At 36.3% G+C, this 13,317-nt stretch overlaps 1 protein-coding gene across 5 annotated transcripts in view; it reads right to left on the minus strand.

The window, feature by feature from the left end:
• The window catches only part of ZNF236 (zinc finger protein 236), a 56,938-nt gene extending 44,227 nt beyond the window's left edge, over positions 1 to 12,711 (minus strand). For 4 of the 5 annotated variants that reach the window (XM_032222756.1, XM_032222757.1, XM_032222754.1 and 1 more), the window contains exons 1-8: positions 12,587 to 12,694; positions 8,919 to 9,055; positions 7,996 to 8,160; positions 6,490 to 6,668; positions 4,860 to 4,984; positions 3,478 to 3,650; positions 1,438 to 1,584; positions 278 to 349 (exon numbers count right to left, since the gene is read on the minus strand). In XM_032222756.1, the coding sequence (XP_032078647.1) occupies positions 278 to 349; positions 1,438 to 1,584; positions 3,478 to 3,650; positions 4,860 to 4,984; positions 6,490 to 6,668; positions 7,996 to 8,160; positions 8,919 to 8,945 (888 nt within the window). In that variant the 5' untranslated portion in view covers positions 8,946 to 9,055; positions 12,587 to 12,694. Of the gene's footprint in view, positions 1 to 277; positions 350 to 1,437; positions 1,585 to 3,477; positions 3,651 to 4,859; positions 4,985 to 6,489; positions 6,669 to 7,995; positions 8,161 to 8,918; positions 9,056 to 12,586 lie in introns of all 5 variants that reach the window. The other variant, XM_032222755.1, reaches the window with a different exon arrangement.
• Positions 12,712 to 13,317: the final 606 nt, after the last annotated feature.

Here is a 13,317-nt window from a genome sequence, read left to right on the forward strand (position 1 = left end):
GCTGCTAAATTACAATGCAAAAATGCTCAATATATACTCCAGTTATGAGGGTTGGTAAATAACTCAGTATTCCTGCAAGTGGCACAAGATTATCCTTATTTGATAACAGCAAATTCACAAATAATATGAAATCCTTTAAAATCTCTCAAGGATAACTGTATCTCCATGAGACAATTATGTGGAATACATGTAATATATAAAAAGTTCTGCAATGAGTCCCTTATGAGATTTTACAATAGTAATAAAACCTCATTAAGGTTAGAAGCTGAATACTTACATTTTTCCATTTATTGTCCACAGTCTGTAGTAAATTAACTGTTGTTAACGTCAATGGCTGAGCTACCGAATCCTATTTTAAGAAATATAAATATAAATATAAGTATAAATATATAAATATAAATATATATGATTTTTACAACCCCTGGTAAGCCCCAATTATGGGAAGCTAACTGCTTCCATCATCTGTCAATCGGCTCGTCACAAGAGTCCATCACGACAGAAACTCAATATTTTTACTGTTGCACAAATAAAAACACACACACACACACACACACACACACACACACAAACATAAATCTACTTTTCAAAACAAAACATGGTAGAGTAATAAATTGCAGAATTAGTTTCATTTAGGACTTTGTTAGGATAAACCTGTTAATGTCCTGATATAAAATATATAATTCTAGAGAATTTATTGACTGAAATTATTGAATATTTATTTATTAAAGGATGAAAAAAACATTAACATGCTTTTCCTTAAGACATGACTAATAAGTGCCTTTTTAAAAAAAAATTCAAATGATTTTTTCATGTGTCTGTATTTTTGGTCAAAGAATGTCAAGAAAATTTCTGTTTGGTTTTTTTTATGTTCTAATCAAAATCACTAGCGACACATGAAAAAATTATCAGAGTGCTAGAAAAATGGAGTGAGGCTTTCAGTTGAGATAAAAAAAAACCCTCGAAGGAAAAGTTAGAACATCTTACATATTCTGCAAATATTTCCTGGGTCATGAAGATGGTTTTAAGTAAAAGAAAATGCTATAAACCACTCTGTTTTGTAAAAACATTTATGAGTAATACCAAGACAAGCAAATAATTTCCATATTGTGAAAATAGTCTATTGTAGACATGAAGGATAACTATTTTTCTAGCATTCTCATTTTTGTTACATTTAAAAGACCATTTTGAAACTGCATTAAAATTCTACAAAAGTTCACAGAAATATTTTCTGACTCCCCCTCCTCCCAGCACTTTGAAGGGTCACTTTGCATACGTCACTTCAATGATCAGTGGAAAGTTTTTTTTTAAGTAAAGTAATAATAAAATTTCTGTACATTTATAAATGATGCAACAGTATATAGTGTATCATACCATCTAAGCAAAATTAAAGCACACAATATAATGCAAGTGGGCAAAGATATTAGAATATAAAGTTACCGTTGTAATATGAGCTGTTTCTGTAGTAGAGTTTGTTGTGTTTTGTGTGGAGCTCACATGCATCTTGCTGATATGAGTATTTAAGCTGCCTAAACTTTTGAAAATACAACTACACTCTGTACAATTATACATAGGGCCATTCTTTACCTTTAGAAAGAAAAGAAAGAATATATGTTAGTACATATACACTTACGTACAAAAAGTATTACATGTCTACTTAATATACACTATTTTATTGTAATTGGTTTTATTCTGAAGATAATTTAAATAAAATCAATCCTATGTAATAAAACATCTCTTTCATTCTTGAGTTGCCAGGATTGTCAAACAGGCTGTGATCACAGACAAGAGGGGTTTGAAAAAGCATGCTGCATGAAAAAGGCGGCTAGCTTCAGTATTGCAGTATCTACTTCACATTTATCTGAGAGGGTCTATGACAATTCGCCACGGCTAACCTCCCATGGCCAACTGGCCATGGCCATCTTGCCACAGGACAACTCACTGCTGGACAAGAGTTATACTAATATCAAATAAATGGTGGAATAGAATCATTAAAGAAAGGATGGAAAAGGAGTGGCAGAATGAAATGTGAATGGCAAAAATTAAAGTAATTTTTGTTTATTTTAAATAATTAAATAGAATTGTGAAATTGTCCAACGAGTTGTCTCCTGGTGAGTTAGCCATGGTGAGTTGTCCTACGCCAAGTTGCCCGTGGTAAGATTGGCCATGGCAAGTTGGCCACAGTGAGTTGGCTGCGGCAATTTGTCTCATTCCCATCTGAGATATGGCAGTCATCATCCAGCAACAAAAAAGACTTATCATGAGAATGGAAACATTCAAGGTCCAAAAATTTCCCAGGCACTTTATTGCAAGCTCTTGTGGATACATGTTACATACTACCATAAATGGAAAAAGATGTGGTAGGTTTGCCATCAAGCAAACTCTTTATTTACCTGACCATATGTAGGAGCACCCAAGGAAAATACATTGCAAGAGAGGACAAGAAATATACAGAGAAATTCCAGGAGTAAAAATAATATACAGGTAACCCTCATTTGATGATGATTGGGGTCCACAGCAGTAGTGGGTTATGACTGGCACGCCCCGATACGGGCATACCGGTGCCTGCCAGGAGCACCAGGTACCATTCCAGTACGGTGGTCTGGAGGGCACACCTGCCCACCCATGCTCCTTGCCAATATTTGAGCTGTTCGGGGCTTACATGCACGGCGCCTGCGCGACACTCTGCCGAGCAGCTGGAGCGTTGCGGGTGGTAAGTACGCATGCGCGTATTGCGCGCATTCATGTGGTGGACGCCCTGCCCTGTTGCACTGTACCGGTTGCACCAGGATCCGGAACCCACCACTGGTCCACAGCTTGGTCATTTAAGTGAAGCAGTTGCTAAATGAAAATCATAATTGTGCTTATGATCTTACTTCAGCTTTCAGGTCAGCTTTACAGACCTGATGTCGTAAATGTGAGGACTGGTTGCACAGTTCCTTTTTTATCACTATCATAACTGCAAATGGTCACAGAACAAGGCAATCGCTAAACAAAGACTATTTATACAGTGCCACCTTGACTTGATAGACTCTCATTAAGTAGAATTTGGATATAACACTTGTGTTCAGATTTCATTTTCAAAATAATGTCCAAGTACATATTGCATAGTGCAAATTATACAAATTGACATAAAACCTATAAAACATCAATTATGTAATGATACAAAGATTGTGCAAACAAGAGCATTTGGATTTTGGATTTAATGGACAGCAATCGACCCCGAACAAGGAAAGTTTTATTGTAACGAAGAACATGTCTTCCTATTTGCACCTTAATTTAACTATGGCCTATTTATTTGTTTTCCCCAGGAACATCCTTTTATGCATGGAAAATAAGAGAACGCAGTGTAAATACAAATTAGTGGCAAACCATATTGCAGTTGCTTGAAAAATCCTGGAAACCCAGAATGTTAAGAAAAAAATTAAAACAAAAAAAGTAATACATTTCCACATCACTGAAATCGACGGTGTGATTTACCTCTGAGTGTACTCTTTGAACGTGTGATTGAAGGTTGCCTTTCTGAGAAAAGGCTGCAGGACAAAAGGCACAAGGATGCGGTTTTTCACCAGTGTGTTTGATCATATGGGTTTGCAATGCACCTTTCTGATTAAAAGCCTTTCCACATTCACTACACTTAAATGGCCTTTCACCTAAAATAATGCACACATCAAACAAAGAATTCTCATCAATAAAGGCAGCATTAGGGAAATGGAAAAATGAAATCTCTAAAAAGCCTGCGTAGTTAAAATAATATACAATGATTTAAGCTACAGACTCAACAGGATATTTTCATCCTATGTCATTATAGTGACTATTGATAGATGCAAAACTGTCCAGATTTATGTCAACAAATTAACTTTAGATTTGCCTGACATTTTTTTTTCTTTAATGGGAACATATGAGTTGGAGACACATATCAGGCACCCATTCATCCTTCTGGTGCGTGGAGTTTTATTCCCCAAAATCCTTTGAATGCAATGCCTATGCAAACAGATAGATACGATTTGCACAGAGCTGTTTAGGAAGGACATGGAAAAACTCAACAATCTGAGAAGCTAATTAAATTATTTTCTGATATTTTTTCCAAGGATTTTTTTTTGTGATGAAACATTTTTCTTTTTTTTTTCTTACCCTTTCATTCATCTAAAAAGTCTTACTATACTGTTACCAAATTTAATTAATATATTTTGAGGAAAGGGGAAAAAATTTATTGCCAAAGATTTGTAGGAGTGAACCGTTTTAGAATATCTTTACTGATAAATTTGAAAAGTAAATTCGCCACAAACCCTAACAATGATTGCACAATTTATGTTATAGTTGTCACACTATACAATATATTTACAACTTTGAAAATTGAAATGCTGATTTCTTACAGATTTCTTGTCTGAAGCAAGCAAAAACAAATATTGCTGTAGACAAAATTTCAATTGCCTCATTCTCTCAATAATGAAAATTAACACCTGCAGTGGAAGTCTCTTTTATATTCATGTGCGTTCTCCATATAAGATAATCTTGAGCACAGAAGATTTCCACAAACAGATGAGGCTCATTACATCAGAGATGATGTTAAGGGGGAAATGAATATTGGCATGCATTGTCAATGTACCACACTAATATAATCCTCATCTGTTCTAAGGATTACTCAGTGGTAAGATGTGGATATTTATGTTTTTTAAATAAAATTTATGCCGGATCATTTTTAAGCTTTCTTTTTTATGAAGAATTAGCAAGGCATTACATGATTTTTTTTAAAAATCGGATTACCTACACATACACAGAAAGAAAAAGAAAAACAAAAATGGATTTCATAGGGCGACCAATAAATTTAAATATATGCTTGATGCATTTGTTCATCTTACCTGTGTGTATTCGAACATGTCGTGTTAACTGGCTTGGTTTCTGGAAAGTCTTTCCACAATGTGGACATGAATATGTAAACCCACTTCGGTCAATATTTCTATTATATGACCTGGTATTTGATACTCTTTGAACATAAAAACAATGAAACATCAAACATTATTTTAACCATACAATCATCAACAGATCTTAAGGTAAACTAGTTTTCTTATTGTTTCCACTATTAACATAGACAGAATTATAATAAAGTAGTTTGTTCAGATATACAGTAAAATAGGTATCTTGTTATTAACATATAATCATGATTATGCACCAAGTATTTTTTTCTAATAAGCATTATATGTGACACCGATAACAAAGAGCAATAAATACCACACTATTAGTGCCAAAATAGTGATCATCTTAATTCTTATATTTTTTTTCTTTCAATGTCCAGGCAGCTTGGACTATTTAGGACTGCAATTACATTTCTATTTGATCAAAAATATATTCTAATTAAATTAAAAGAAAGCATAGATAACAAACGTCATATTAAAATAGGAATTCTTACATGGAGCATCTTTTACTAAGGTTATGCATCTGACGCTTGTGCATTAGCAAATAAAAACCCCAAATGCATAATTAACCAATCAATTAATCAAACTTTGATTAATCAAAGTTTACATGACTAATACATTAAAATGTCTCCAAACCAAGCTGTTGAAATACATGCAATGGGACTGGATTGAGAGACACTGCCAGTCCTTCACAGAAAGAAGAAATGTTGTCTACAGCAGGTGTGTCAAACTCACGTCGTCATGGCAGCATCACATGACGTATCAAGACTTTTTTCCCCTTCGCTAAACCGGAACGTGGGCATGGCCAGCACGTGACACATCCAGCCTACAGGCCGGGAGTTTGACAGCCCTGGTCTACAGTATCTGAGATAAAGAGTAGGGGATTTGCTACATCAGAGTAGTTCTCAGCCAATTTCTCACACACAAAAAAGGGGGGAAATATAAGTAGTGGAGACCACACATAATAAACCACTGAGCATCTGGGCTCCACATGGACACTGCTGGATTGCATGTCCCAGTGAATGCATGAATCAGGCCTAACAGTATAAGTAAGGTATCTAAATTGCAACTGACCTTTACAGGAAACTTTCGCAGTTACATAAATTCATTTTTTAAACTGAAAAATGTATTCCTGTCAGCTCCTCACTCCAATAAATGCTAGGTTATTTCACTTCCAAATTCTTTATCATTTGTTAAGGAAAGGTTTTTACTGATTGAGGAAAATCTTTCCATAACAAAGGACAAATTGCTGCATTCTTTACATAAAATGAATTGCTGCATTCTTTACATATCCTCCATTTTCTGTTTTGATTATAAGCAGGACAAAATATATACTCAGAAATCTGGGGATAACAAGCTCTCAATTCCATTCCCTGCCATTATAAGATATAATCTGTTTTCCCTGCCCCAGGATATTAAAAATCACAAGATATGAAATCTGGGATTTTTTTTTCTAGAACTATTAAAAATCATGCAGTCATGCATCTGAGAATGACACAGTATGGTAAGTCAACCAGAGCAGTATATTATCATTTAACCTACTTGTGAACATATGTAAAGAATCGATGATTTTCACCTTATTTTGTAGTGAGTTTTCATATGTTCCTTTAGTTGGGAAGCAGTTTCAACCTCTTTCTTACAGGTTTTACAGATGTGGGTTTTGCTTCCAGACAGCTCTTGGCGATGTTCTTCCATATGAAGGGCCAACTGGCTCTGCAAAGTGAACTCGTCTCCGCATTCTGAACAGATAAGGTTCTGTAAAGATAAAGTCAGCTTGATTACTTCCTGGAAATGCGTAAGTTTATTTTATGACATTTAGGAAGGTCAACAATTTTTTTAAAAATTAGAAAACCCAGCAGACTTATGGTTCTCATTTTACAACTAGTCACTTAATGACCATTCAAACTAATCACAGACTCTAAAAAAAGGTATTTACAACCTCTCCTCAAAGTTATGAGTGCTTCACTACTTCCGCAGTCACGTGATTGCCTTTTGGAATACTTTTTTGCCATTTTGTGGAAAAAGAAAAAAAAAATAACCATCTTGTGCAAAAAATGGGTTTGCACTTATAACCATAAGGTTTGCTTAACAACTGCAGTTATTTCCTTAACTATAATAAAAATGGCCATAAAACTGAGTTTAATCACATACCTCAAGTTATGACCAAAATTTCAGTGCCAATTGTGTTTGTAACTTGAGGACTATGTGTAAATGGATTTTACAAATCTTTTCTTACCCCTTCATCAATATCAAACTAAAGGCTGAGCAAATGCAGGAGTTCATTATCAGATGGTTATAAAGTTGTGATGGCGAACCTATGGCACGGGTGCCTCAGGTGGCACGCGAAGCCATTTGTCAGGGCACGGAAGGCTTGCCCTGTCAGCTGACTTCAGCCTTCTTCTGAGGCCATATTTTGCCCTCCGGAGGCTTCAGGAGCTTCCCTGAAGCCTCCGGAGCACGAAAAACCGGCCCTACGGGCAAACCGGAAATTCTGGAACGGACTTCCAGTTTGCTTGTAGGGCCGGTTTTAGCCCTCCGGAGCGTTCAGGAGCCCTCAGGAGGCTTCCCTGAAGGCTCCGGAGGGCAAAAAACCACGCTATGAGCAAACCAAAAGTCACTTCCAGTTTGCTCGTAGGGCCGATTTTAGCTCTCCGGAGTGTTCAGGAGCCCTTATGAGGCTTCCCTAAAGGCTCCGGAGGGCAAAAAAACAACACTAAGAGCAAACTGGAAGTCCGTTCCCGAATGTGCTTTTCAAACTAACTTAAAATATTAAGGTAAGTATGAAATTGATATCTAAATGAAAAATCAAATACTGATTTCGCACTTGGATTTCATGACATTTTGCAGTTTAGATATATATAAAAATATGCTTTTAGCTATGTAGCTTAGGAAATAAAAAATTTCAATATGAAATAAGATCGTCAACATGATCTTGCCATTATTTGTTCTTATTAAAGATAGAAAATATATTCTCTTTTTTTCTTATATAATAAGAACCAATTTAAGGACGATGTCAAAATAGACATGTTAACTTCACATGTACAATCATATTGTACACATATTTTAAAATAAATATAATTACCTCTTCCTTTTCATGAAGCATAATATGAGCTTTAAGACTGGCCACTCTTGAGAATTTTTTGTTGCAAACAGGACACATAGGATCTTCCCCATTGTGAGTACATTTGTGCAATGTAAGATTGAACTCAACATTAAATGACATTGGACACTGGTCACACTGATGAGGCTGTTTATAAAAAAAGAAAAATGAAAAGTAAATTGAAAAGGCCTATAAAAGAGGGAATACAAAGTAATTATTCTAAACTCTCTTGGAAATTATGTCATCCTTGACAGTATATACAAGCATGTTTTATAAACCATCTGCATGTAAATACCCTGAAGTCTACATGAAATAATTCCTATTATCAAACTATTTTTATAATGCTACTGAACTTTAAATATTTCTTTTAAAAATATTTTCTTTCTATAAATCTCGGATTTCTAATTTCCAGTATAAATTTTACAGCAAATATATTGTTTTATAATATTTATAAATTGTCTATAGTAGGGCTAGCAAATTCCTGGCCCATGGGCCAGATGCATCACATGCTAGCCACACCCATGCTCAGTTTAGCAAAGTGGGGGGAAGTCCCAATATGTCACATGACACTGCCTGAGTTTGACACCCCTGGTCTATAGGTAAGGAAAAAATTCTAAACAAGGTTTAGGCATTTGTGGCATTGTTTTTTAGCTCAGAAAAACACTCAAAGGATAGTACAATAGCTAAGAGCTTGTCATTGCTAAAATTGGAATTAAATATTCTTATTTTTTTCTGTTTTTCTTAAATACATATAAGGGAAAGGAAAAAGAAAATTCCATAAACCAAATCTTTTGCAAAATTAAGAATCTTGAAATTTGATTCATGAAAATAATGAACAAAATATGCACACTTTTTTCTACATCAATTTTCTCATTATTTTTCCCCAAATTAAATGAAATACATACCTTGTCATTTTGCTCATGATCCCTCATGTGGCGCCAAAACAGTGTGTCTTTTGAAAAAGACCAAAAGATTCACACGTACAGAAGTCTGAAATTTGCCAGAGATAATTATTATTCTGCATTCAGTGCTAGAACACCATCTACAGAGACAAAGACAAAGCATTTTAATGGAATTATACTTTTCATTAACTAATTGTGTCTAGCAAAAATTACTCATGTCCATTTAGATGGTTCTATTCCCATATTTTTAAAAAGATATATATGGCTGAAATGGTCTAAACTGATTCATCTTTATTTTATTTTTGTTAGATTTCTATCCTGCCTTCACTCTGTATTTTACCATAACAACCCTGTGATCTGAGAAGTAGAGGCTATCTCAAAGTCAATCAGTAAGCTTTTCAGCGTGAGTGTAGACTTGAACTTCAGTCTCCCAACACTGTTAAAAAGATCAATAAATTTTTAATGTATTCTATTTTAAATGCTAAGTTTAGAAAATCAGAGAAACTAATGATAAAATAATTACAATAACTTCTTATAGTCAATTCAATGTGTTGCAATGAAAAGATCTAAAGTTTTAAAGGCCAAGAACAAAAATTAAGAACATCTCCCAAATATTTTTTTGTTTTTTAGATGAAAATTAACAATACAGATTACACTGAAATGTTTTACCATACTGAATAAAATATACTTCAAACGACCATTTTTATTTACTCATTGAGTATGAGATTGGACGCTGCCTGAATATATCACTAGAATTATAATTTATGGATTTGAGAAATAATACATAATATAGTATTAAAAAGCTTATCTTTCTCTCTTACACCATACACATTTCTTTCTCTATGGGTATATATACATATATAAACCACATCAAATTATATAATTTGATCATATAATAAATTTATGTCTTTCCACTATTTTCATATTGCCAAATCTTATAATGTAACCACTGCACTAAAAAGCTAAAATTTTAAAACAATCTAAATGTTCATCATTCTGATCTGTTATTTAAATGAAATCCAATGCTACATTAGGCAAAGGCTTATTAAAATTATATTACATATGGTATCAAGATTCAGTAAACAGATAACATGACATAATTTTACTATCAATATTAATTATTCAAATGATGATAAATATTCACACAAAATAATCCCAAGTTTTGAATTCCAAATCCAACACTTGTGTAATAGGCATAGATATAGGCTCCTTCATTTCTACAATGATAGTGGGTTCATTTGCAAAGTAAAGAATAATTTGTTTAGCTACAATTTCCTGACTAAATCATAATACAGGTAGTCCTTTACTTATGACAATTGAGCCCAAAATTTTTGTTTCTAAGCAAAATATTTCTTGAGGGAATTTTGCTCCATTTTACGACCTATCTTGCCACAGTTGTTAAGTGAAACACTGAAGTTATTAAATTAGTAACATGTTAAGTGAATTTGATTTTCCCATTGACTTTCCTTCTTAGAAGGTTGCAAAACATGATCACAGAAATCTGAGACACTGCAGCTATCATAAATATAAACAAGTTGCCAAGCATCTTTACTTTGATCAGGTGACTATGGGGATGCTAAACATTTTTAAGTGTAAAAAACAGTCATAACTCATTTTTTTCAGTGCTGTTGTAACTTTGAACAGTCACTAAATGAACTGTTGTTAAGTCGAGGACTATCTGTAGACTAATTTAATACATTAAGTTTCCAAAATACAATTGTGAGACTACAAATTTTCGGGGCAGAGATTTTTAGTCTTTTCAAACTGAACCTGCTAAGTACTAATACAAAACAACAATTTGCCTACTTGTCACAATATTGACAATGAGATGTTGTAAGGAAGTTTTTTGAAACAATCTTTTACAAACCTTGATTTTAATCAGAGCTAAGTACAAAAATAAACCTTTTTGCCAATGGTATACCCCATTGGGTATACATTTTTTATCAATTCTGATAGAATAGCAAACTCTGAGAACCAGATTTAAGGAAATAATTTCATGAAAATACATGCAGAAATCAGGGTAAGTTAGAACTATTCTAGCATCTTAATATTGTCAGCTAGGGCTCTTCCTGTAATTTGAACTAGAACTAGCATCAGCTCTAATGTGGGTCTGTTAGACGTGTCATATACCTGATGTCTGAATGTGATCCTATATATAATGAGCATACAGCAGAAAATATATCCCACTATTATAATGCATCCAGCAAGTGGCTATCCAAAATTTACTTAATATGGACATATTTCAGATGATCAACACCACTCTGTATTATGAAAATTGTTACATCTAGGGAAAGGCCACTTATTACACATACTGTTTGCAGAAACCTTCAATTGAAAATGGAGGCAGATGGAAGGCAGACCAATATGCAAACAAGTAGAAAACAGAGTTAGAGATATCACTATGTGTCTCAGTGAGGCTCCACGCTCCTATATATCTACAGATCTGTTCCTTGAGATGTCAACTGCAACACGGAGAAGCAATGGGGCAGCACAATGGAGTGAAAGATGAAAGCTATTGCAGAGAGGGTAAAATCCATACCTAAGTTCTGACCGGATTACAACTATCCAATTTTACATTGCTCACCTTAGTTCTGTTTGGAAAGAGTTCAATGAACAGATGTTAGGGCTGAGTTTAGGGCAGAGAGAAATAGTTCCCCTAGCAAATGATTTCAAACTATTTAAAGAAAATCGGAGGGGGTGATAAGACTGGTGATGCTGAGGAAATAAAGAAGTCTTCCATACTTATTCAGAGGGGAGTGTAATGGGGGAGAGCAAAATGGGAGAATCTAGCAAAACAAATTGGTTTTTTAATGCATTTTTTATTTTATTTTTATATAAACAATCCATTTTCCATTAATCAGGGGGTCGTCTGGGTACAAATATTTTGTGCCAACGTTAAAATATTCATTATTTAATCTCAGCTTGACTTAATTTCCAATGCTGTAACTATCTTATATTATAACAATCCCATTGTAATTTATTTAACTCTATTAGTTATATTTACTATGAATCCATTTTCAAAACAAATTGTTAAACAGTTTCGGAGAATCCTTGAAGTTTACAAGCAAGGAGGAGGTTGTGGATTCTAACTTCTGATGGTCAGATCAAATGCGGGCCATGCTCCATAATCACGACGGATCAGGTGTCAGCTGGAAAGACGCCGGGTTTAGCAACTAGCAGAAGTGTCCTGCCTGAGATAAATTTTAGGGGATGGGAATTTGCTCCCCCTCCTTCCCCCCTTTCTCTTTCTGCTCCACAAACGGGCCAAAACCAGGCCCAACCAGGAAGCTTCTCAGCAAAGGGGGAGTAGGGAAGGTTGCTCCTCGTTCACTTTCTCCGCAGCCGAAGTAGGCTGTTTATTTCTTTGCCTCCTCACAGCAAAACAACTCTTCCCTCTACCCGGCCGCCGACCTAACGCAGTTCTGCAAAGGTCTCTCTCTCTCCCCCCTAACTGCACTGCCCCAGTTACTGGCCGCAGTCAACCAGGAGAAAGAAACGGGCAGCCTTCCCTCTCTCCCTCCCTCCGTCCCTCCTCTTCCCCCGCTCGAGCAAGGAAAGGCAGAAACCGCCACCCTCGCCCGTCACGTCGAGGAAGAAGCGGACGGCAACGACACCCCCACCATCACCCCTTGCCAGTTCGGAAAAGAGGAGTCAAATACATTTCTACCTACCGCCGGAAGCGCAGCTGGCGGCGGAGGGAGGAAGAGGGACGGACGGTACCTACCGCCGGAAGCGCGGCTGGGAGGGTAGAAGAGGGAACGGACCCAGAGGAGAGGAAGGGGAGGGAGAGGAGGAGCAGGAGGCGGGGATGTTGCTCAGGGCGGAGGGCCCACGTGACCCCGGCACGAGGCGCGCGCGACTCGCGAGCCGAGAAGGGAAGAGGCAGGGTAATGAGTTGAGGAGGAGGAGCGGGGCGGGGGGCGGGGAAAGCGCAAACTGACGAATCGGAAGGAAGGAAGGAGTCGCCTTGGGCCTGCTGTTCTCCCGAGAGAGGATGGCGGCTGCAGCCCCTCTCCCTCGGCCGTGGGGAATTTTGGGAGTTGTAGTTCCAAGTTTACCTGATAGGCTGGTTCCGCCCATCCTGACAGTCGAAGTTTTGGACTGACGAGGGGTGGTCGCTGGGTCTCTCACCATGTGGCCCAACTGACGAATCTTCCATATTCTTATTTTCAATTTGCACACGAAGACTAAAAAGATTCTGCCTTATAAGGATACTGCTAAAACACTATGCAGGGCAGTGAATAAGCTGCTTCAACAGATTCAGTAGAAAGTGTGGGATGTAAAGATTCAACCGTTAGTTGTGCTGTGACTTACTGAGATGCATGATGATTCCCCCCCCCCCACACACACACACACATCCTTAGCTCTTTGGGATAAAATTCTTTCATAGTTTCTTTCAGTT

The sequence above is a fragment of the Thamnophis elegans genome, chromosome 8 (assembly GCF_009769535.1).
Source record: "Thamnophis elegans isolate rThaEle1 chromosome 8, rThaEle1.pri, whole genome shotgun sequence".
Lineage (NCBI taxonomy): Eukaryota > Metazoa > Chordata > Lepidosauria > Squamata > Colubridae > Thamnophis > Thamnophis elegans.